Source organism: Leopardus geoffroyi, chromosome A1, assembly GCF_018350155.1.
Source record: "Leopardus geoffroyi isolate Oge1 chromosome A1, O.geoffroyi_Oge1_pat1.0, whole genome shotgun sequence".
In the NCBI taxonomy this organism is placed as follows: domain Eukaryota; kingdom Metazoa; phylum Chordata; class Mammalia; order Carnivora; family Felidae; genus Leopardus; species Leopardus geoffroyi.
Genome location: NC_059326.1, coordinates 90,470,961 through 90,494,225, shown reverse-complemented (window position 1 = coordinate 90,494,225; position 23,265 = coordinate 90,470,961). Strand labels below are relative to the sequence as shown.

Here is a 23,265-nt window from a genome sequence, read left to right as displayed (position 1 = left end):
CTTCCTTGCCTTTGCAGAATGCAGAGAGCTGTTTACAGCAGAAGAATGAAGCCATCACATCTTTTGAAGAAAAAACCAACCAGGTTATGTCCAACATGAAACAGATGGAAGAAAGGTAATCACTCCCTGTGGCAGATACTCCCTAGAAGGTGCTGGACATTCCCCAGGCCCGGGAACTTACTCAGAGTCTCTCTCAAAAGGTCAGACAACTTGGGATGAAAGTCCTTTGGGATTGTAGTCTTGCTGAGCAAGGGGGCTGGATTCCCATCCTTGTCTAAGTGTGTATTCCCTTAATCAATCTCTGGGTGACTGTATCACATTGTCTTCTCAGGAGTCAGACCCATACAGTGAGCTCCTTGTCACCGACACACTTAAACATCAGTCTGTAATGGGTCAGAATAGAGCCTGAAAGCAGACCCCAACGAATATGGCAACTGATTTTCTTACAGAGGTGCAAAGGCAGTTCAAGGGAGAAAGGAAAATCTTTTCAATAAATGATACTGGGACAATCAGACATGCATAAGCAAAAAAAATGGACCTTGGTTGTATACTTCCTATCTTCTACAAAAATTAGCTGGAAATGGATCATAAGTCTAAATGGAAAACTTAAAACTTACTACCTCTGGAAGAAAACCTAGGAGAAAATCTTTGTGATCTTGGATTAGGCAAAGAGATCTTAGACATGACATAAAAGCATGGGATCCAGGGCCCCTGGGTGGCTCAGTCAGTTGAGTGTCCAACTCTTGATTTCGGCTCAGGTCATAATTTCACGGTTCATGAGTTCGAGTCCCATGCCAGGCCCTGCGCTGGCACTGCAGAGCCTGCTTGGGATTCTCTCTCTCAGCCTGCTCTCTCTTGCTCTCTCTCTATGTCAAAATAAATAAATAAAAACTAAAAAAAGTAATACTTTTGAAAAGCATGGTGTCCATGGGAGGAAAAACTTGATAAGTTGGACTTTATCAAAAGGTAAAACCTTTGTGCTATGAAAGATATGGTTAAGAGAATAAAAAGACTAGCTAGAGATTGGCAGAAAACTTGCAAATCACTTAACTGACAAAGTTATATATTCTGTCTCCAGAATATATAAAGAACTCTCAAAACTCAACAGACAACCCAGTTGAAAAATGGACAAAAGACTTGAACGGACACTTCGCCAAAGAGGACATAGGGATGGCAAATAAGCACACAAAAAGATGTTCAGTGTCAGTAGCCATCAAGGAGGTACATGTTTTGTTATGTTTTGTTTTAAATATTCATTTTTGAAAGAGTGCAAGCAGGGGAGGGGCAGAGAGAGGGGGACAGAGGTGGGCTTTTGTGCTAACAGCAGTGAGCCCTCTGTGGGTTCGAACTCACAAACCGCAAAATGAGGACCTGAGCCAAGGCAGACACTCAACCAGCTGAGCCACCCAGGCACCCCCAGGGAAGTACGTGTTAAAATCACAGTGAGATGCTACTACACACCTGTTCGAACAGCTAAATATCTTTTTAATGACAATACCGAGTGCTGACGGGGCTACAGAGCAACTAGAACTCTCCTACATGACCGGTGGGGATGCCAAATGGTACAGCCACATTGGAAAACAGTGTCTTAAAATAAAGCTAACCTTACTCTTCCATCTGACCCAACAATCCCACTCCTGGGTATCAGCCCAAGAGAAATGGAAACTAATGTCCTCACAAAAGCCCATCCACAAATGTTTGTAGCAGGTCTGTTCATTATTGTCAAAACTAGAAGCGAGTTAGAGGTGTTTCATCGAGTGAAGTAAGAACAAACTGGTACCCTGTACAGTGAAATAGTACTCAGGCAGAGGAAGGAATGAGCCACTGATCCACAAACTTGATTTCAGCGATACTAAGCTGAGAGAAAGAAGCCAGGCTTAAAACATTATTTATATAAAGTATGATTCCACTTATAGGACACTCTGGAAAAGAGAAAGTCATGGTATCAGAGCCGATCAGGGGTCAGGGGTGGGAAGGGAGGCTTCAGGGGTGACAGAACTGCTCTGTCTCTTGATCACCATGGTGGTTCCATGGGTCTATCCGTGTGCTAAAAACTCTGGGAATTGGGCACACGCGTGAGTCAATCTTACTGTGTGCATATTTACAACGAAAGCCACGAGAACAGGAAAACACGATACCTTCGGTGGCGAGGGTGGCTCCTTTCCTTATGCAGATGTGCTTGCTTCGGTGCAGATTACGGCAGTCTGAAAGGGCCAGGCAGGGGGCCGAGGAACGGAGCCACCGGCTGCAGCAGGAGCTGGGCGGCCGGACGTGTGCTTTGCAGCAGCAGCTCTCACAGCTGCATGAGCAGTGGTAGGCGGGCGGCCCGGTGGGGGGCAGGGGGTGGCGGGCCGTGGCCTCTTCGAAGTTTAACCCTCATCTCCTGCGAGGCTGGAATGAGGGTTTGAGCGTGCGTGTAAAGCCCAGTGATGAGTGACAGATGTCTGTGTTTCACAAATGAGAGAGCTGGTTCAGGGGTTCAGGAACGTCCCAGGGCCACTTGGCTGGTGAGCAGCGGGGGGTGGGGGGGTCCAGTAGCTTTCTCCTGCCCCCACCCCCAGTGTCCTCCAGTGGGAGCTGGCTCTGGGTTGGAAAAAGCAGAACTCGTGTTGCAGCCCCCCACGCCCCAGGTCTTGCCTCAGTAGGGGATCCCACAGGTGCAGCCCTAAGTGTCCCCAGGCCCTTTTGCTTTCTTTCAGCTCACATGCAGTCAAGTGTGCACCTGCCCTTCTTCCCCTTGAGGGGTCCCGGTGTCCCCTGTGGAGGGGCAGGCAGCCCTGCTCCAGTGACGGGTTTAGATATGCATGTGACGATGCCAATTCCAATTCCCCGTTCTCTGTGTGGTGAATTGGGTTGGCGATTGTGCAGTTTCCATGCAAATCTCCCACTGAGACTAACTCCAGTTCATTTTGGGAAAACAGCTCAAGTCTAGAGAAAGAGCTGAAATCAGAAAAAGAGCAAAGACAGGCTCTTCAACGAGAATTACAGCAGGAGAAAGACACTTCCTCTCTGCTCCGAGCAGAGCTACAGCAAGTGGAAGGATTAAAAAAGGTAAGGCAGGGGTGCCTGGGTGGCTCGGTTGAGTGTTGGACTCTTGATCTCAACTCAGGTCACGATCTCGCAGTTCATGAGTTGCAGCCCCACATTGTGCTATGTGCTGACAGCATGGAGCCTGCTTGGGATTCTCTCTTTCCCTTTCTCTGCCCCTCCCCTGCTCACTCACTCACTCTCTAAATAAACAAACAAAAAAACTAACTAAAAAAAAAGAAAGGCAAGGCAGCCATCCTTGGGAGAAAAAGAGCTACCAGTGTCTCTGGAAACTGCAACCACAGAGCCAGAGCTGTGCCCATGGAGCTGCTGCTCTGGGCGGCTGGTGCACACACCAAACACTCAGGGATGAGTGCTGTGAACAGAACATTCCCTGCCATGGGCAGGGGTGGTCTGGGAAGAGTGACGGGCGGATCTGAATGACAGCAAGGGACGGCTATGCACAAGTCCAAGCTAAGAACCTCTCAGGCAGATAGCAGGAAGTGTGAGGGTCTGTCGTGGTCAAGGAGCAGAAAGAAGGGCCATGAGGCTGAGGTGTGGCGAGCGGAAGAAGGAGGCACTGGAGCTGAGGCCTCAGGTGGGCAGACCGATCTCGGGCCCCCAGAGCTGCACGAAGGGATTTGGATCTTATCTTGAGCACGGTAAGAAGCTGTTGGGGGCATGGAGGGGGTGGGGGAGGTACATGGCCCACTTCATTTTAAGACCGTCACCAGCTACTGTGTGAGAATGGGTGGCGGGCTTGCAAGAGAGGAAACAGTAAGCATGAACATCTTCCACCAAGTGCCACACCTCCACCCCAGAGGGGCTCGGCCTAGGGTCAGGTATCCTGGTTCCTCAGAACTTTCTGGGCCTGGGCCACCCCTGGGAAGCCAACCAAACCAGTCTCTGCCTGGAGTCACCTCGGTCCTCTGGTGAAGGTGAGGCCTGGATCCTATGGAAAGCTCCAGGGAGAGAGATGTTGGGGTGCCAGAATGGCATCTCTGGTTGCAGAACTAGATCTCCCAGGGAACCCAGGCAGTCCACAAGTCTTCCCCGATGATAAAATCGCTAGGCATCTCCCGCAAAGGCGGGAGGTCCCCACAATGCTGGTGGGAGCAGCTGCAGCCTGCTAGGGGGTGTCCCTGGCTACTGCAGCCTCTCCTGGTGGGACTGGCATGCCTTCCGCACCACACCTGCCCTGGCGGAGGGTCCTTGAGGCTGGGGCAGCTCCCAGACCCGGATCTCGTTGTGCTGAACGTGGTAATGGGTCCTGCTGCACAACCTGAATGAGCCAACAAAGGCACTTTGGTTTCTGTTGAAAAGTGTCTAGAGCCCCTTGCTGGGGAGCCCACTAGGCCAGGGGTGGGGAGGACCCCTGGGGAGGGGAGAAGTTCCTCATGAGCCTCTCAGGCTTGGAAAAGGGAGGAGAAGAAATGGAGGGTAGAAGAGGACTCCCAGAAAGTTCTGCATCGTGCCTCCTTTATTCCACTCCCAAATACTTTGGTGTAAGATTTGAATCCCTTGCCCTCCCCACCTCCCACCCGCACTTACATACACACACAAGAAACAAAATGTATCTGACATCAGCAGGGTGCCCTGTGCCATGTGCCTGTGACAGCAGGCTCTGGGGCAGCTGGGAGGGAAGTGCCCACCACTTAGGCCTAAGCCCTGAACCGCACTGTCCTGGGTCTTCTGTCCTGGCCCTCGCCAGCCTGTGTCAAGGTGCCCTGTTCTCAGGTTATGATGGTTGTCACTGTGTGAGCTGCTCTCCCCACATGCACGAGAATGAGATCCCAATCTGGGCCTTCATCAGCCTTGTTCACTCACTCACGACCAGCCCTTTCCAAAAAACACTATCCAGACAAGCCTTCCATGGGCAAGTGACCTACAGTTCTATAGAAGTTTCACCTGTGTATTTTTGGAGGTAATTCTCTGTGTTTAAACAGTCCTTTAATAGCAACTCAGATGGGCAGAGCCTTGTTTGCCCTGGGAGGAGGACTGTTTGAATGGAGCTGTTTCCTGCTCCATGTCACTGTCCCCACCACAGGGCCACCCCTGTAGCATTCACCTTGCAGTTGCCCATTCTGGAGAAACAGGCTGGTGAGAAGTAACCCACGAAGTAACTCCGTCTGGAGTGTGGTTCATACAACAAAACTGCTTTTTGCGCTTGAAAAGCATTCTGCCCTTCTTGTTGCTGTGATCGCTAAGCCTTTTTTTTTTTTTAATTTTTTTTAACGTTTATTTATTTTTTGAGAGACAGAGACAGAGCATGAGCAAGGGAGGGGACAGAGAGGGGTGGGGTCACAGCTTCCAAAGCAGGCTCCAGGCTCCAAGCTGTCAGCATGGAGCCCAACGCGGGGCTCGAACTCACAAACCACGAGATCATGACCTGAGCCGAAGTCGGACGCCCAACCGACTGAGCCACCCAGGTGCCCCTGTGATCGCTAAACCTTTTAAAAAAAAAAAGAAAGAAAGAAAGAAAAAGACTGTCAGCATATCAGGCATCTGGTCGGTTTGTTTTAGGAGCTGCGGGAGCTCCAGGACGAGAAGGCGGAGTTGCAGAAGGTTTGCGAGGAGCAGGAACAGGCCCTCCAGGAAATGGGGCTGCACCTCAGCCAGTAAGACCCCAGTCCCCCTCACCTGTCCCCTGCGCCGCCCCCTGGAGTCACACCAGCCTGCCCACCAGGCCCTGAACCAAATTGTGTTGTCATGGAAGGGAGGGCTGGGAAGGAGGCCTGCCAGGTGGAGGTCAGGCCTCGAGGACGCAATGCTGGTTTAACGTGTTAAGAAACCCCAGATGGGTGAACCAGATGGGTGGGGGGCGGGCTGCTTGCTGGGCCTGCAGTCAGACCAGAGTGGATACTGTGGTGTGAGGGTTCCAGCCTGCCCTAGCCAAAGTGCGGTCACCTCCAGCCTTTCTGGATACTCGCACCCACCAGTCTTTCTGTCTGCTCTGCTGGCTGCTGCTGCAGGAGTGCCGATATTGGTGCTTCTGTCTGTCCTGTAACTGGACAGCTCTCCTTCCCGATGTCCCAGTCCTGCCAGGTTTCTCTGGACAGTCTGATAGATCACAGCTGATACTAGAATATGTCCACCTGTGCAATTATTGTTGTTGTTGTTGTTTTTTAATATTTCTTGAAAGAGATAGGGCATGAGCAGGGGAGGGGCAGAGAGAGACACAGAATTCAAAGCAGGCTCCAGGCTCCAACCCACAAACCGTGAGACCTGAGCCAAAGTCGGACACTTAACTGACTGAGCCACCCAGGTGCCCCTATTACTGAATTTTCAAAGCCATGGGGGAGCTTTTTCTCCTTCTGAGTCAGGACTCCTGGTTTCAGAGGGACAGAAATCCAACTCAAACTGAAGCAGAAAAAGCCATCAGAACTGTCTCTCCTTCCTACCTCTGCTGTCCTGTCTGTTGCTTCCACCAAGAGGGGCTCTGGCCCACATCAGGGCAGAATGGCTCCCACAGGGACTCCAGGTTGACTTGCCACCCCCACCAGAGTCCTGTTCTGGTGCCTGCCATAAGCATGGTGACCAGAGAGAGAAGGGCTGTCATGGCCAGCACAGCCTGGGCTCAGGCTCCATGCTGAATAAAACCCTGACCAGAAAAGGTCCAGAGATGAGGGTGACCAGGAGAAGAAACTAGAAACACTGAAGTAGTATGCACACCGAACAGGACATCCCTCAGTTGGGCTGCGTGGGGGTTGCTGTGTCAGGACACGTGACACAGGCAGGAGTTCCCCAGGGAACCTTTGTGCTTCTTCCCTCCTTCCCTCCCTCCCTCTTCATGTCACCAGGTGACACCAGAGAAGACTCCCTTCAGATCCCTCCACCAACCAGACACAGCTGCCTGGTTTCTTTATGTCACCAAAGTCTGGGTCCTTCCCAAGCTTATTTCCCAGGGAAGTGCTTGCACGGTCAGGCTGCCCTCTCCACCTGGTGTCCCCAGGTCTCTCCACCCAGGCAGCTGCTGGTGCTGTCAGTCTGCAGGCCTGTTCCTAAACTGGTCAGGGCAGGGGGGAACGTCTTTTTCTAAGGGACCTGATGCTCAGTTTCCTAATCCTCCCCCAGAAGACTAGCTCGGGTCTCAGAGCCCGGCCACTTTGACACCTGGATTAGGTTAATCCAATGACAGTTTAGGCTAATCTCAGCTTTCAAGGGCTCAGACCATCCCCCCTGCCCCACCTGCCCACAATTACAACTTCTTACAGTTTCATTTTATCTGGTTTAATCCTGCCAGTTTAGACCATGTTCAGTCGGTCGTTTATGTGGACAACTAAGGAATTATTCTTACCCTGAGAATGGAGCAAGGACAAATGACCATGTCCTCTGAGCAGGACTGTTCTAAAAGGAGCAGGCAGCAGGAAAAGGGCCCAGAGAGCCCTGCAGATTCTGGTTCCTGAGGGGAGCACACACAGCCCCACTCCAGCACATGCCATATGCAGGAATGGTTGCCCAGAGAAGCCAGGAAACTGGACTTCTAGGACATTATCTTTTTATTTTTTAAGTTTATTTATTTTGAGAGAGAAAGAGACACCCCAAGTGGGGAAGGGGCAGACGGAGAGAGAGAGTCTGCACTGCAGCGCAGAGCCCGATGCGGGGCACGAACTCACAAAGCTGTGAGATGGTGACCCAAGCCAAAACCAAGAGTCGGACGCTTAACTGAGCCCCCCAGGCACCCGTATCCTCAATCTTTAAATGGCTGCAACTATTTCCAAGTCTTCTGAAAGCTTGCAGAATCAACAGTCTGTTCTTGGGCCACGTTCAGTCCACAGACTCAACCTCGGAGCATGGCAGACGTGAGCCAACCTCAAGAGGTGGCTCTGGGATGATGAAAAGGTAGAAAGAGTGTTCCAGAATGACTCATGTTATGGGACAGCTCTCTCAATAAGCCCGGTCTCCCTCCCGAAGCCAGTCGCTGTTGAGAGCCTCTCACTGCTTCTAAATGATTTTTGCCTTTTTTTTTTTCTTCAAGGTCAAAGCTGAAGATGGAAGACATCAAAGAAGTAAATAAGGCACTGAAGGTACTGGATTGTTGATGTTATTAGCATAAGAATCTCTGCCCAAGAGCAGCTGTTGGTCAGCTAGTGCGAATGCCCCATGTGCTCTTGGGTTTTGCCACAAGTCAGGTGAGCGTGTGCGGCTGAGGCTTCAGTGGCGGTTAGCACTTGTTCACAGAGCAGAAAGTGCCACTCAGAGCCAGGTGACCTGGTGAGAGGTGGTGCTGCTGAGCGGAGGGCCCAGCCCAGAACCCTGGTCTGGATCTGGGCTCCTCAGCTGTCAGCCGTAGTTCCACCCCAGGCCTGCCACACAGGTGCCCAAATGGAGGAAGTGGCAGAGAGATCCAGGGATTGTTGAATAGGGAGCGTGAGACCTCTCCCTGCAAGTGAGGGGCTGGAGGCCACCCTGCTATTTCTGGGGACCATTCAAGCCCTGAGCTGGGCTGTGTTTCTGGACCACCTTGGGGAGGGCAGGATGATGCACCCACCTACGGAGAGCTGGAACGTGGGGACCAGGTGACTAGGTACGGGCACCAGGCTGGCCCGCTAGGGTCGGGACAGGGACAGCTCAGAGAAGGGACCGCCCACCTAGGACAGGAGTTTGCGGCCTCTGCTGGAGACCCTAGTGCACACAGGGCAGAGGCAAACTGTCACGGCAGCTCACGGCAGCCCTGACTTAACATCATGCACCTTCCCCGCCCTTGCAGGTGGGCAGCGCCTTAGGGGAGATCGCTGTGAGCTGCTTTTCTGTCCCTGAAAAACTGCTGGAATGTCCAACAGTGACAGCAGCACTCGAGGAAGGAGCTGTTGGGCATGGTGCTACAGCTCTTAGGGTCACTCTGTCACCAAGAAAGTGACATCCACCAGAGGCTAAGGAGCCAGAAAAGTTTCTCAGGTCTTTGGCCCCTTTGAAAGCTCAGTCCCTGCAGCTGAACAAATCATACCTCCTGGTTGTCCTTTAGAAAGACAGCTTTCAGAGTGGCGGCTGCTTCTGCAGAATGGAGACTCCTGCCTCCCCGCCTCGCTCTGAGGGTCAGGGGCTCAGCATGTGGAGAAGGGCCTCCCATCCCATGGCACGTTGCCTTCTGTCTCAGCAGGGACTGCCATCACAGACCTGGTCTGGCTGACCAGTCTGGCCCCTCTCCCTCCTGCCAGTTCAGCAGGGGGACACTGGAGAATGTCTCAGCCAGGATCCGGTTGCAGGCATCAGATCCTGACTCTTGTTACCTCAGCCGAAGGGCATTTATTGAAAGGGGGTGGGGAAGGCTCAGGTTCCCGGGAAGCTGGGGGATCTGGCTGCAGGCTGGGAAGCCAGGGCCAGAGGGCAGACGGTCTGCAGCACGTGAGCTGTGGTCAGGGCAGGAAGGCCCTAGGAGGCCCCATCTAGCGTAAAGTGGCTGTCCCTCAAAAGGTGCTATTAGAGAAGTGGTAGTAGGTCACGGACATTGGGCAAAGGTCCATCAGGAGCCAGGCCGTAAACTGGGATTCTGTGGTCTTTCCTTCCCCAGGGCCATACTTGGCTGAAAGACGATGAAGCAACGCACTGTAAGCAGTGTGAAAAGGAGTTCTCCATTTCCCGAAGAAAGGTACGTGGGGTGGCCCTCCATTGGCTCACACAGGTGGGCTCCCCTCCCACCCCCAGTCCCACAGGGGCCACCGCACTGTGATCACACTTGCTGGTCTGCTGGCCCACGGAGATGGTTTCCCAGCTCATGCCCAGAGCTAGTCTAGGTGAGCAGATCATTGAAAATTCATTTTAAGCAACAGGACCAACATCTGGCAAAGTGAGGCAAAAACAATCTCTAGAGAACCCGTGAGCAGTGAGTCTCCGGACAGGCCCCCAAGTGGCACCAAAAGCTCACTGGCATCTGGGCAGGGCCAGTGCCCTGGTAAGTCTGCCTCTGCCAGTGTACAGCCTGCCCTCAGGCTCCAGGAACAGAAGGTCCTATACCTTTGGTCCAGGGTTGACAGGGCTTTGAGTGACCAGTTGAGCATGATAGGGGCAGGATATAGACGCCAAGCAAAGCTGGAAACCTCTACAGCCCACAGTACCCCATCCACTACTACACAGGTGCACATGCTCACCGGTCCCGGCTAATGGCCTCTCTGTGGAAAAGTACAACTCCCAAACCTTAGTGCCTTGCAGTAGGTCCAGAGGTAGAAACAGCCCTCCCGAGGCTACCGTTGAAATCCTGCTTTCCACAAGGCCTGCTGGACACTAGGGCCTCTCCGTCCCCACCTGTGAACGGCCTGGCAGAGGTTCATTGTCTAGCCTGATGGGGTTGGGCTGTTGGCAGAAATGACAGATTTCTACATGGATCCTGGTCTTGGCGTTCTGCCCAAGGCTTAGGCAGTTCTTCACAAAGTAAGACACCCATCAGGAGGGGCTGGCTGGCTAAAGAAACCTGGGGTCCCACCACAGGGTGCAGGGATTGCAGGGACTGAACCAGGGCCCCCAACTCCAGTAAACACATTCTGAAGGTAAAGAGCCTGATTCATACAAGCGCATGCCCCTCCACCACCACTCTGCAGACCTTAGAGGCACAGGACTGTAGAAACAAAGGTCTGCAAGGACCCCTTCCAAACTGACACATCTGCAAGTCTGCCTTAGGTTTTAAGGTCCCTCCCCCAAAGGCTTTAAGAACAGAGTGGGTGTACGGATGGGGGAGCACAGCACACCATGATGGTCTCTCTGTCCTGCAGCACCACTGCCGTAACTGCGGCCACATCTTCTGCAACACGTGTTCCAGCAACGAGCTAGCACTGCCCTCCTACCCCAAGCCCGTGCGTGTGTGCGACAGCTGCCACACGCTGCTCCTGCAGCGCTGCTCCTCGTCCACTGGCTCCTAAGCACACAGGGCGTCGGCGAGGCAGTCTCAGAACAGTGCCAAACTCTGTGGGTCTCGGGGGATGCCCAGGGGCTTGGGGAAGCAGAAAGGAACGCGATCCTGGCCGGCTGTGCACACAGCCTGGCGGAATGGAAGGTACACGCCTCTCCTTTCCGGACTGTATGGAATTAACCTATCTGCTAACCTGTCTGGATGCTTCCTTCTCACTTGGCTATATCACTGGCTTTGGCTCCAGTGTAACTTCATGATTTTGCTACTGTCATTTTTCACTTTTCAAAAAAATTGTCCGGTTTTATGGCAGTCGTACTAGTATAATGAGCAACCAGTTCCGCCCCCCCGCACCGTGCCTTCCCTGCTTCAGAAGCCAGAGATTTGCCACATCACACCCTTGTTAATATGTGTCTTTGGACCTGCAATAAAATCATTTATTTTTCACTCCGGTGCAGAAAGCATAGGGACTCGTGTCCGTGTCACAGAGGTCAGGGTCAGCCTCTGGAGAGGCCTCAAGGCAGCCCCCATGTCAGGACTAAAGGCCCTCAAGGAGGGCAGCTGCCTTTGAGGTGAGCCTGCTGGGTTCTGGTACAGGCTGTGCCCTGTCCAGTGAGCTGAGGACGACATGGGCCATTAAGTCCACCAACAGGCACAGAGGAAGTGACCTCACGCCCATCACCAAAGCTCAGAAGTTGTTCCTTTATGCAAGTGGATTGCAGGAGATACCTGTGGGAGGCACCTGCCAGATAGTCATTCACGAACTTCAAAAGTAGGGCTAGGACAGGTGCAGTCAGCTGTGAAATTGGGCTCAGTACATGCTCACCCCACCCCCTGCCCCCAGCCAGGGGTCTGAAATGAAAGAAGTGCTGTAATGCTGTCCAGACCTGTCCATCCATCCATCTGCAGAACCTCTGCCTTCTCCAGCCCTCAGTGGACTCCCTGTGCTGGCTGCTCAGTCCCCACTTTCCCCATAAGTCCCTTGGCCTGCTTAGCTGTCCAGCCCCTGCTCGAGGCCCTGGCTCTCCCTCTTCTTCCTGGGCTCTTACCCTGCAGAAAGTTCCCCACAGGCTGGCTCAGATTCCATATGTGCTGCTCCCTTAAACACATCTGTGGGGTTGGGAAGTTGGGGGGTGCGGGGGGGAAGAGATCTGGGCAGCTCTGCAAGGTTGGGTCGATACACACGCCCAGCTCCAGAGCAACATTCCTTCGGAGCTGCAGGTTCTCACATCTTATCAGCAAGTACGATGGCAGCGAAAGCAGCTGCCAAGAGGGACACTTCATCTGAGCAGCTTTTTAGTAAAATCTCCAGCACTCAGCTGTTCCCGTAATGCTTACATCCTGAACTATACTCCACACTGGTCTGGTATCAGAGCAGTACCCAGTTTTCAGTGCACCCAATTTGGATTCCAGCTCACTGGGGAGCCTTGGGCTCATCATCACCTCACTTATGGGCTCTCATCTGCCCACACAGAAAAGAATACCTGACTCCTGTTTTGACCACTAAGTAGAATGTTCCCCCTCTCCACCCAACAAGCAAGATACTGAGGCATTATTCAAAGGACCCTTTTGCCAGTTACCAAATATTTAGTTGCAGTGAGACTTTTCTATCCACGCCACATCAAATATGCACCTGAACTTTGGAATCCTCAGGCTGTGGTGGGGTGACCTTCCTAACCCGGGCAATGAGGGACAGTGGTCTAAGGCAATGCTTCTCAAGCTTAAATGCACAGGTTAATTAGCCAGGAAGAAGGGTGTCCTGTTAGAATGCCACCTCCCAACAGCACCTGGAGGTTCTGGTCTAACAAGCACCCTGGTGGTTTTGGTTCAAGTCCATGGAACACAAGGTTCCAAAGAACCAGGATGGTGGGTTAAATACTCCCTTTTCAAAAGCCAAATGGTTCTGGATTAGCCTTACTCCCGCCGTCCCCTTTACCTCCAAAGAGCCTTTACTCAACAAAGACATTCCTTACGTAAAACTTAAAGAGCCAGACGAGCAACCTTCCTTGAGCCTTCTCATTAACAGGGGTCAGTTCCAGACCCTGAGTAACTCAGCCAAGATGCTAGGGGCAGTGTGAAGTCCAGAACACAGCAGAAGCTCAAGGCTGCATCCCCTGCAAATTATTTCTCTAAACCTGAAGACAGGCTAAGGATTCCAAGAACACTTGTGTGCCCCAGGCTGATGGCAAGTTGTTCCCCTCCACCATGTGGGATAGCACCATCCTCCACAGAGGGGATGCAGCACAATACATCTGCAGGGCCTTTTGCACACGTTTGTGCAATGCTGCCATCTACAGATGCTTAGAAACACCTAGGATTGTAACCAAACCTCACCCAAGATGAAAAGAGATTTTCAACACTGACACAAGTGGCTTCAAATCCTCAATTTGGCTTAAGCGGAGTCTGCAGTGTTAAGCATGTACTAAAGGAATTTTGAGACAATCACACTTTTAAGAGGGCTAGCTCCTTCTAGACCTCCCGTACCCCACGTAAGCAAAAACTCACGAGATGCCATCAGAGTGGGAAGGGTGGCTGCTGGTCAGCCACCTGCCAACCCTGGCACTTCCTTCTTAGCCATGCCTGCTGCAGGCCTCCGCAAACATGCAGAACATGCAGTGAGCACTTCTGCCTCTCCATGTTTTACGCAAGCGCTTAGCGAGTCAGAGGCAGCTCAGGTTAGGTCCTATGCAGCCAGGCCAAACACACAGCCCTTCCACAAGGGCCCCACAAGCTAGATTTACCTTCAGTTGCACTGGAGGGAAGAAGTCTGACGACATCTACACAACAGCCTCAACTGCCGAGCCTCTCTGCCACAGCCAAAGACGTGAGCCACTGTCACCTACGCCCCGGGCAGGAATAGAGCACCAAGAAACAGTCCACATGACACTGAAGCATAGACAAGACAAAGTGCAGTTTTTAAAAGGAAGATTTATTTGACAAGTTTCACTTAGCGCAATACACCTAAAAGGAAATCACAATACAATGAAAGATTTAAATCAAGGCCTCAGAATTTCATACAAACACCAAGACCAAAATCCTAAAGTATTGGTATTGCGTCTCAAATTTCCCCCATTAACTTAAAAAAAAAAAAAAAAAAAAAAAACTTACGTGCCTTAGAGGTTATTAAATGAAACTAGAATTAACAAACATGCCAAATGTTTTCACTTTTAATTGTAGACACAGCTCCTATATTGAGTTTTACAAAAAAAGGCATGTCTTTCAACATGCATCCAAACAGTGTTCAATGTAATGTGGTATGAGCAACATTTAACATAATTCAACTGCTTTAACCTAAATACACTTACTGCTTAAGTACATCCTACTATATAACTAGAGAAAAGCTGAAAATTGTTTAACAGTTATAGTTTACTCGGTTGTTACATCCTAGATGAAAGTTTGTGTTCAAAAATACTGAACCTTAAGTCTTTAAAACAATCCTGATTTCCACTTAGAATAAGCATAAATCACAAGCTTGTATTGCAAAACTGTTAAACTTTTTTCTTTAAAAAATGTTGACCAAGAGTCAGTGATCAGGATCAATTACATTCCCCATCCACCACTCATACTGGACATGCTAGACATCCCTCCCATTCCGTTCACTCCCATAGATGCACGGCTTCCACTACTGTAGTAGCTGCTGTTCACTGCTCCTTGGCTGCCTGCAAAGAGATCAATATGACAAGTCAGGAGAATTATCAGATTATCAGTCAAATAAAATATAGCATTCCAAGAAAAAGTTTAAAAAGTATACGAGTACAAATGGCTGCTGTCCAAGTGGCGAGAAGCATGTTTGGGAAAGGGGACTCCCGACTCCAAACAAGTCTCTATTAACCCCTTTTCTCTGCAGTACCAACTTGCCAGACTCTCGTGCTACCATTTAATTGGATGCTTCAGGATCAACATAGAAAATTAAGTTTAAAGGAAAACTAGTGTTTTTCAAAAATTGCAAAATTACTTCATGTTGTTTTTAAAGCTAAACAAGGCATTTTAAAAAAAAAATTTTACCATAAACATTCACAATGTGTCCATCGAATGGCATATATGAATAGGGAGGACAGGGGCAGTCTCTTGCTTTTCCTATTCATGGTGGGCAGGAAGTGAGACGACAAAAGTTGGACTAAAGGCAACTCACTGTGCCCAAAATGGCAGCCTCCATGGAGTTAAGTCAGAGCCATTGACTGCTATAGAAATAGTGTTATTACAACATATCAGTATTTGCTATTGGGAATTTAAATTATATTTTTTGAGAAAATATTTACCTATGCAATGTTTGATTGAAAATCACTGGAGTTTTCCTGTAAAACTTGGTCTGCAAAAGGATTTTGTAGGGTAAGACTATAATACCAAAATCACCATTCTTTAGACCAATTGAAAAAAAAATCAAATAAAAGCAATCCTAGGATAAAACTGACTAGTAAATACGGTCCTGAACCCAACCACCATTCTACTTTATAAAATTCTCCCTCCATCTAAAATGGATTTAATGCTAACGAAAAGACAGAAAAAAAAAAAAAAAAAAAAATGAACAATTTTTTTAATAAGTGGAGGCAGATGTTTTCTGGCTCGACATTATTCCAAGTTGCAATGACTAATAATTTATACAACACTTCCCCCTCCCAAAGATTGGTTCTGAAAATTAAGCTATTAAAAGAACAAGTTACATTTGGATCAAAAACATTATTTATTAACCCCAATTTCACCAAAAAGAAGCCTGCATATTCCCCCAACTAAAGAAACCTGCCTAAAACTTATCTCAAGTATACAGAAAAACACACTTACCATATCCACTCATGCTGCTCTGGCCGCCATAGCCGCCTCCATAACCACCACTCAGCTGCTGACTGGCTGGGCCACCATAACTGGACTGGTTTGCTGTTAAGTTAAGAGAACATTAGAACCTTGTGCCATATGTAATGTGGTACCTGGTGGTACCGGGCTTGTAATTCTAAATCTATGATTTTCCAGTTTTGATTTTATATTACTATAATCCTCTGTCTCCTTCTGCCTATTGCCTATGACCAAAACTACCTATCCATCATATGAACTAGTCAACCATTTATAAACCAAAAGGCCAACAGTATGCACATCAGCAGGACTAAATGCACATGATTCCATAAAGTAGAGGCATTTTGAGAAGACCTTAGGATACTGCTTAACTGGATTTAGTGGGGTTTTACCCCATAATTTATACAGTAAGGTTATGTCAATACACAGGTATAACTGAACACCTAATTATGCCCAACTATGCCCAAGAATTTATTGATCCTGTGCTTTTTTAGTTAAGTAATTTTAGACTTATACTTCATAAAGACAACCGAACTAGTTTCTGCCATCCCCTCCCCCAAAAGTACTTAAAACTAGTCATCTAAACAGTTTTTACATTAACTCACAAGGATTTAAATAAGCCAGACAAAATTCAAATTGAAAACTCTTTGCCTAAATTATGCTAAACTCATTAAAATATAAATTAACTTAACTTATATAATCGACTTATATAGATATGTTTTGGTTTTTAAAAAAACTAACGATATTTACACAAGCCCATGCCTCCCATCATTTGGCTACCATAAGCACCACCGCTTGCTCCTGCTGTAGAATTCAAGAAGAGTTCTACATATCTGTGTTCTGAAATGAGAGAAAAGGCATACAAGGTTAGCTTAAAAAAAAGACACTAAAGTGATATTTACACAAACCCATGCCTCCTAGCATTTGGCTACCGTAAGCACCACCGCTTGCTCCTGCTGTAGAATTCAAGAAGAGTTCTACATATCTGTGTTCTGAAATGAGAAAAAAAAAAGTTTGAAAGTGTTTGTTGGTGAAAGAAAGAGAGAGAAGCACTTTTAAGTTCTTAAACAAGTAGATCTGTGAACTTCAAATACTTTTGGTAAAAAAAAAAAAAAAAAAAGTCTAGCTGCTTCTCAGGCAATTGGACTATGCACATTTCAAAAACCAGCCTTTTTATTTAAACATTCATCTAAATTAAGTCAATTAAGGCTATAATTCAAGTCCATGTTCTCATCACAAACCCCTTCCAATCCCACTAAACCCACATTTTTAAACACAAACCAAAGAACTAACTCATTATCAGACCAAATTTCTCATACATCCCTACTATTTCTCTATCACAAACACTGGTCACTCAACCATCTGTAGAGACCCCCGGCCAAGACACTTAAATCTCACTTACGCATATTTGCTTTGTCTTTTGACATAGCTGCCACAGCATCTTCGTGAGTTGCAAACTCGACGTCTGCTTCACCGGTTACTCTGCCATCAGGACCAATTTCAATGTGTACTCTCACAGGGTTCAGCGGTGAAAAGAACTAAATAGAAGTATTTCAGAGAATAAAGTCAAATCTCTATTGTTAGAAAACAAATTTATAGCGTACTGTTTCACTCAGACTAAGAACCAAGTTTTTAATGCTCTCCTGAAATAGACAACCTGTAAATTTATCTTACACTTACATTATAAATGTCGTTCTCAGTAGCTCTGTAAGGTAATCCCCGCATGTGTACACAATGTCCTGTTGTGCTCTGGAAAGTAGAGCCACCATCCCCATATCTGTGATCAGACATTCCTGAAAAACAATAATTGAGGTCTAGATGGACAAGAGTGTAAGTATCCTTTAGTTGAGAAATTCAATTCTTACCTTACCTCTTCCAAATCTATCTGACCCAAATCCATAGCCATCATTATATCCATTATAATCATCATAGCCTCCATAACCTGGAAGACAAGAAGTACAATCAATCAAATGAAAACAGTTACACAAACAACAGACCTTGTGATATCTGCATATTGACGTACCTCCTCCATAAGCACCACGTCTCATCCGTTCAAAGCCAGCTCCCCTGCCAATGCTGTTATACCCTCTGCCAGCTCCAGGTCTGTCATAGGGACCTGGCCGCTGCATGGCCATAAGCTTTCGTGGTGGATCATAGTGAGTTCTAACTTCAGCTCGACTGCTCTTAAAGATTTCGATATACCTAAAGCATTGTTCACGAAGGAAAGGGATGGGGAAGGGAGAAAAAACATTAGTTCATTTCATACAGGTATTTAGTTACACAAGAAAACAATGTAGTCATAGCCATGAAACTGACTAATATTTAAAGCCAGATTTCTTATATTTGCATAGGCAATGACCAGAAATTCACTCAATTGTAAGATTTAATGTAAATTGTATTTATAGAGTATAACTCACTCCTCTGAGGCAGAGAGCCCAACCTTAGGGGTAGAGAGGAGTACTACAAATAAATGTTTTAGGAGGGAAAGAATTCCACTCAACTTTCAACATTTCATGTCTTAAATCCATTGGCATCATGTATAGCAAGTGGGCTAAAAAGCCAGCCTCCACCAACAGTCTAGCCCACACTACACATTTTCTTTCGCCAATAATACCCCAGGCCTATGCTTTTAGTAGAAATCAGCATAGGTAAGCGCATGCTTCAATGAAAAATAGTCACAAGCAAAGAGAATAAAACCTTTTGTGACAATTTCTTGAAAGCTATGCTTATTAATACATATGCAGAATATTTATACAGCAAGAAAAAGTTTGTTGCATTTCAACTTTAAAAACAAGATCAGAAAGTATCACATTTTCTTATGGTAATATTAATTTACTAGGTGGGTGTTATTACAGCTAAAGCCAGGTTTGCATTAACATTTTTTAAAGCCATAGTCTCTCAACTCTATTGATTAGAATTAGGAATCTTGGAATCTTACAGTATTGTAAGGGAGACCAAATTAACTGGGGACAATTTTAAAACCTAAACTTTAATCTGAATGCTTTATGGGACTTTAATATAGGGAATTTGAAAATTGTGGCAAAACATCAATTGGGACTAGAAAATAGGTTTCTTTCTTCTAAGCAGAGAGAATATGGATTTAATTGTTTACCATAAGAAAAGTGACAAATCCAACCAACCATCCATCCCCACCTGTGCCCTATTCTTTCCTTGTGTTTCTTTAGAGCCTTTTCAGCTATTTCCTGTGAAGCAAACTGCACGAAGGCCTCCCCCGTACTCCTCCCCTGGAAGTCCACCGGCAATGTTATCCCATTTGGCACGATTTCCAACCCTTCAACCCAAGGACAAATAACCCCAGTAGGGGGGCAATATTAACATCACAAGCCCAGAAATGATTCTTCTTATAGCTTTAAATAAACCAGAATTTTAACTTTAGGTGAACGGTATGCTTTCAACAAGTACTTTTTTACATATGCATTGTAATATGAAGTTCCATTATTACAAAGTATAACTCAATTCTTAACACACCCCATGGCACAGTATGTAAGAAAAAAACTTGAACACAGGATGCATTAAGAATTCAACAATTAACACTCTAATCTATGCAAATTAATGTTGAGAATTACACAAGAATTTAATAAAGTTTCAAGCATTAAATACAACAGTTACTATACTTAAAACACCTTTTACCTCAATTTATATTTCAATGTTCTAAGTTAGTGGAACTTCAACTTTTAAAAAAAAATTACACATTTAAACATTTCATATACAAATTGAAACATTGCTTAAGTCATATAATTGACAAACATACAATCTAAACTTTTCAACAAACAACTGATCTACACAGCACAATCATGCACTCTTATGCTCTAATAGTAGTATGATTCACTTCTGGAAATTCCGTCTATGAAAAATCCTTTCCGTGGATACATTCCCAAGCTTACAAAAAGGGCTTAAAGCACTTTCCTAGAAGATATGAAATTATGTTCATATTTAACGTTGACAGATAGCATTCAATTCTCACCAATTTAGACAAAAACAATCAAAGCAGACTTGATTTCAAGAATTCTGGCAAAATATTAGGACTTGATACATATCTAAGTCAAGATTTTCATACATACTATACTGAACCATGAAAGGATTTCTTAATTCCACTTATCACGAGTATTAAAATAGTACTTAAAATATATGATCTAACATTCTTCTACACATGCAATTTTACCAGCTCTTCAGCATAAAAACATTCAAATACTTTAGGCCCAGAACAGTTTCAAAATACTTTATTTCAGACAATGAGACTACATTCAAACTACTCTTACATTAGATTTTAATTAAGTTCATAATTCCCTGGCTACAACAACCAGTTGCTTCCGTATTTTTTTTCCCCACTAAGAGTTAGGCCATTAGAGACGTTTCTGGGCCCATGACCCAATTTGTCTTAAAACATAGGCACTTGCCATAAATCACAACAACCTAACTCAAACTAATCTAATGTTAAGGGATCTTACCTTTAACTTGAAGTACTTTGCTGAACAGCATTGTGAGGAAGTAGTTAAGCTGTTGAGGACAATCCTCAAAGATCTACTCTGAACTACAATACTAAATATAGGCAAAGTTAGCATTTTCAAAGTACTTAATTTCCACCTTTAAGATGGGCTTAAATTATTTGAAGGTCTCCAGGAAGAAGAAAACATTTAAATTCACCTGTATATACTCACACCTGTTTAAATATCTAAGCTACTCAACTTTAAGGTCTATTAAATCACATGTTGCCAGAAGCTAGCCAGAACTCACTGCTCAGCAACAAACACAACTACATACCTGAGAAGAACTGAACAATTTCTTCCTTGCTACATCCAAAGGGGAGTCCTCTAAGCCGTACAAAGCCATCATTGGCCGTGTCAGGACTATTTGGACCAGTATGCTTCAACACCCAATCCATTTCAACGTTGTTTGACTTGAATACTGAAAGAGGTGCTTAGAATTAGTCAATTTTGGAAAGTCAGAGAACGAAGTTCAGACTTCCTGGGTCTTTAGATAATCTAGGAAGAGCTGCCATAAACTCCCTTAGATGACCATTTCCATGCGGTCAAATACCTAAAATTCAGAAGGGGTAAGATAGAGCTCTATGTGTTTAATGTTTTTATTTACTGTTACTAGGGCAACATAAATCAAACCTTCAACATATCTGTGTCCCATAGTTTCTCTGTCTTTTTTCAGGGCCAATTTGACTTCATCTTCTGATTCAAGTTCAACAAAAGCCTCGCCACTCGGTCTGCCTTCTCTGGTGTAGATGAAACGAATACCTTGAGCCCCATTTTGAATTTTGCAGTCTGGAAAGAAAACAACCGTTAATACAGAATTTAAAACTAAAAACAAAAAAAACAAAAAACAAAACAAACAAACAAAAAAAACCCACCTCTGGGTGATACAGATGAAACGCCTATTCATGCTCCGCTACAAACAGAGCTTTTGCAAAGCCTAGAATGAGCAATATTACCAAATCCCAGAGCCGCTTTCTAGAACTTAAGCCGTTAACTTCTCCCAAACTTCCTTACTCCCTAGATGATACATTCCATTACCTCAAGAAAACCCAAAATCCAAAAACAGTTTAACAAAATTGATTTCCAAGTCTTCTCCATTGAACATCCTTTGAAACCCCTCATAAAATAAGTCTGGACTTGATTTTATGGCATTTTCTGGGTACTGTTTCAAGTTTTGGTCCAGGGCACTTGGTTTTACCTTACTAGCAGCAACATTACAATTTCTCCTGTGAATCCAAATTTGCAGGGCCAATACTCACCTAAGTGGGGATCAATGTTAGCAAGCTAAAATGCTCCAAGTTGCACAGCTGAAGCCAAACTCAGTCTTGCTCACCGCAAGGTGGCTTCCAGTGTACTTGGTTCTCGTTTTACAGGTCGTTTTCCGTTACCCAGGCTAAATTCAGACAGTAAGTCAATACTACAAGTGTCCTTCCAAAACCTGTAAATTTCTTCCAAATATATCTTTATCAGCCTAAACTCACACTAGCAATGAGAACAAGGACATTCTAGTAGAAATTATTTAGAAAACCTACATACTGGAAAAGAGCTACACAGACAAGTAAATTTCCCTTGGCTTCAGTGTCCTCAACTGTAAAGTGAGCCAGATCAAGAACTAGAATGAGCAAGAACTCGTCACAATTACCAAATCTTGATTTGGAAAATTATCTGAAATTAACAAGTGACATTTTAACTTTCTGAAGTCAAATACCCTGCTTCAAGAACATACCAAAATTGGGAGTAAGTTGTTACACTTCAAGGTTTTGCAAAATGTTAGTATTGTTTGCCCAGCAACTGGGCAATTTTCTCAAGATGAAGAGAGAAATCCCATTTATCCTTTCGAAAAGATAGCCGTAGAAGACTAGTGCTTAAACGTAGGTAAAGCAAACAACAACAACAAAAAAAAAAATCAGCCAGAGAGGCCGCACTCCCCCCAAGAGGACTCGGGAGGGCGGGCGGGGCTTTCGCAATTTCCATTGCGTAACAGCGGCCGGCGGGGCGCGAGCAGCCCAGAGGGAACGGCTGCCGCCCGCGCCCCGCCAGGGGGCGCCCCAGGCCCGGCCCGGCCCGCCCCGCCCTGGCCCGACCGCCTCACGGCCCGCCTGCCCGTCCGCCGGCTCCGGCCCCGAACTCCCGCCTCCGCTTCAAACTCACCAGAAAAAAAACGCTGCACTTCGTCTGCTGAGCAAGACCAAGGCAAGCCCCGGACCTTCACCACGAATCCCTCTCCGCCTTCGGTGCCCAACATCATTGTCTCTTAGTGGGTCCTGGCGTCCAAACAGACTGCAAGGCGAGGGATGAACGTCAGAACAGGGAAATGTTAAAATTCAACAGCCCTCCGCCCTCCAGGCGCCCGACGGTCCGCGGGGCCCGAGTATGAGGCGAGCCCGTGCAGACGCCCGAAACCCAGCAATTCCAACACCAACACCTCTTTGGCCAACGGCCGGGAGCCCGAAGCCGCTGTGGGCACCAAGTACCGGTGCCCCAAGCCGAGGGAGCCCTGGCCTAGCGCCAGCGTGGAGGCAAGGAAATGGCGGCGGCCGCTTCCGCTCCGCCTCCTCCGACATCTCACACAATAGAGTCGACGCGGCCTGCAGGCCTCGGCGGCCCCGCCGCTACTCGGCGAATTACTTCTGGCTTCTAGTTGCAGCCCGCACCTTGCCAGGGCCCCACAGGCACTACCGAGGGCTAGGGATAAGCAGTCCTCGAAAAAATGACATCCTCGGGGGCCGCTGGGTAGCAAATACAGAGCGACACTCACCTACCTGAACACACGACTTCGGCGTGGCTGAGAAGAAATGGCTAGCGGGCGCCTGCGCAACCTAAATAAGGCCCTTTGAACAAGCTCTGCGCACGCGCAGCTAGGTGCCCGCACCGCCCCCTTGCGTCACACAGAGCTCAGACGCATGCGTAATTTCATGAACGGGCCTCCCTCTAGGCAGCATATGATTGTGCGCACGCGTTTTGGGCTCATTCCCCCTCCCACCTCCATAAACCCGCCGGGCTTTCTTGCGCCTGCGCCATTCCGCGGTTATTGAACTTCGAGCCTCTGCCGTTTATGATTTAGTTTCATGCGCATGCGTCTTCCTTCAAACAGTTCTGTCCCCTTAC

General features: G+C 47.2%; 2 protein-coding genes across 10 annotated transcripts in view; one reads left to right on the top strand and one right to left on the bottom strand.

The window, feature by feature from the left end:
- RUFY1 (RUN and FYVE domain containing 1) overlaps positions 1–11,314 on the top strand; it is a 58,482-nt gene extending 47,168 nt beyond the window's left edge. For 2 of the 3 annotated variants that reach the window (XM_045485065.1, XM_045485060.1), the window contains 7 exons: positions 18–115; positions 2,194–2,313; positions 2,922–3,051; positions 5,551–5,645; positions 8,006–8,054; positions 9,539–9,616; positions 10,734–11,314. In XM_045485065.1, the coding sequence (XP_045341021.1) occupies positions 18–115; positions 2,194–2,313; positions 2,922–3,051; positions 5,551–5,645; positions 8,006–8,054; positions 9,539–9,616; positions 10,734–10,880 (717 nt within the window). In that variant the 3' untranslated portion in view covers positions 10,881–11,314. Of the gene's footprint in view, positions 1–17; positions 116–1,078; positions 1,222–2,193; positions 2,314–2,921; positions 3,052–5,550; positions 5,646–8,005; positions 8,055–9,538; positions 9,617–10,733 lie in introns of those variants that run through there. The other variant, XR_006714212.1, reaches the window with a different exon arrangement.
- A 2,461-nt stretch (positions 11,315–13,775) lies between these two features.
- Positions 13,776–23,033, bottom strand: HNRNPH1 (heterogeneous nuclear ribonucleoprotein H1). 7 transcript variants are annotated; one of them, XM_045485109.1, is made up of 14 exons: positions 22,916–23,029; positions 22,309–22,437; positions 20,791–20,946; positions 20,435–20,578; positions 18,806–18,944; positions 17,676–17,854; positions 17,523–17,594; positions 17,333–17,466; positions 17,055–17,190; positions 16,585–16,644; positions 16,403–16,492; positions 15,647–15,739; positions 15,127–15,176; positions 14,322–14,526 (listed from the first exon to the last, which is right to left on the bottom strand). In XM_045485109.1, exons 2-13 carry the CDS (start codon positions 22,403–22,405, stop codon positions 15,127–15,129), a joined length of 1,350 nt encoding a protein of 449 aa, XP_045341065.1. In that variant the 5' UTR covers positions 22,406–22,437; positions 22,916–23,029; the 3' UTR covers positions 14,322–14,526. The 7 variants fall into 7 exon arrangements, with proteins under 7 accessions (XP_045341029.1, XP_045341035.1, XP_045341044.1 ...); XM_045485073.1 differs by lacking the exon at positions 15,127–15,176 and having other exon boundaries at positions 13,776–14,526; positions 22,920–23,033; XM_045485079.1 differs by lacking the exon at positions 15,127–15,176 and having other exon boundaries at positions 13,776–14,526.
- Between the last annotated feature and the right edge of the window lie 232 nt (positions 23,034–23,265).

Excerpts from the sequence above, each read along its gene's own strand:
- HNRNPH1 (XM_045485073.1), bottom strand. The coding sequence starts at position 22,405 with ATGATGTTGGGCACCGAAGGCGGAGAGGGATTCGTGGTGAAGGTCCGG. Across the intron at positions 20,947-22,308 it reads AGTGCAGCGTTTTTTTTCTG|ACTGCAAAATTCAAAATGGG; the intron begins GTGAGTTTGAAG and ends TTTTCTTTCCAG. Across the intron at positions 17,855-18,805 it reads AAGGAAAGAATAGGGCACAG|GTATATCGAAATCTTTAAGA; the intron begins GTGGGGATGGAT and ends ACAATGCTTTAG.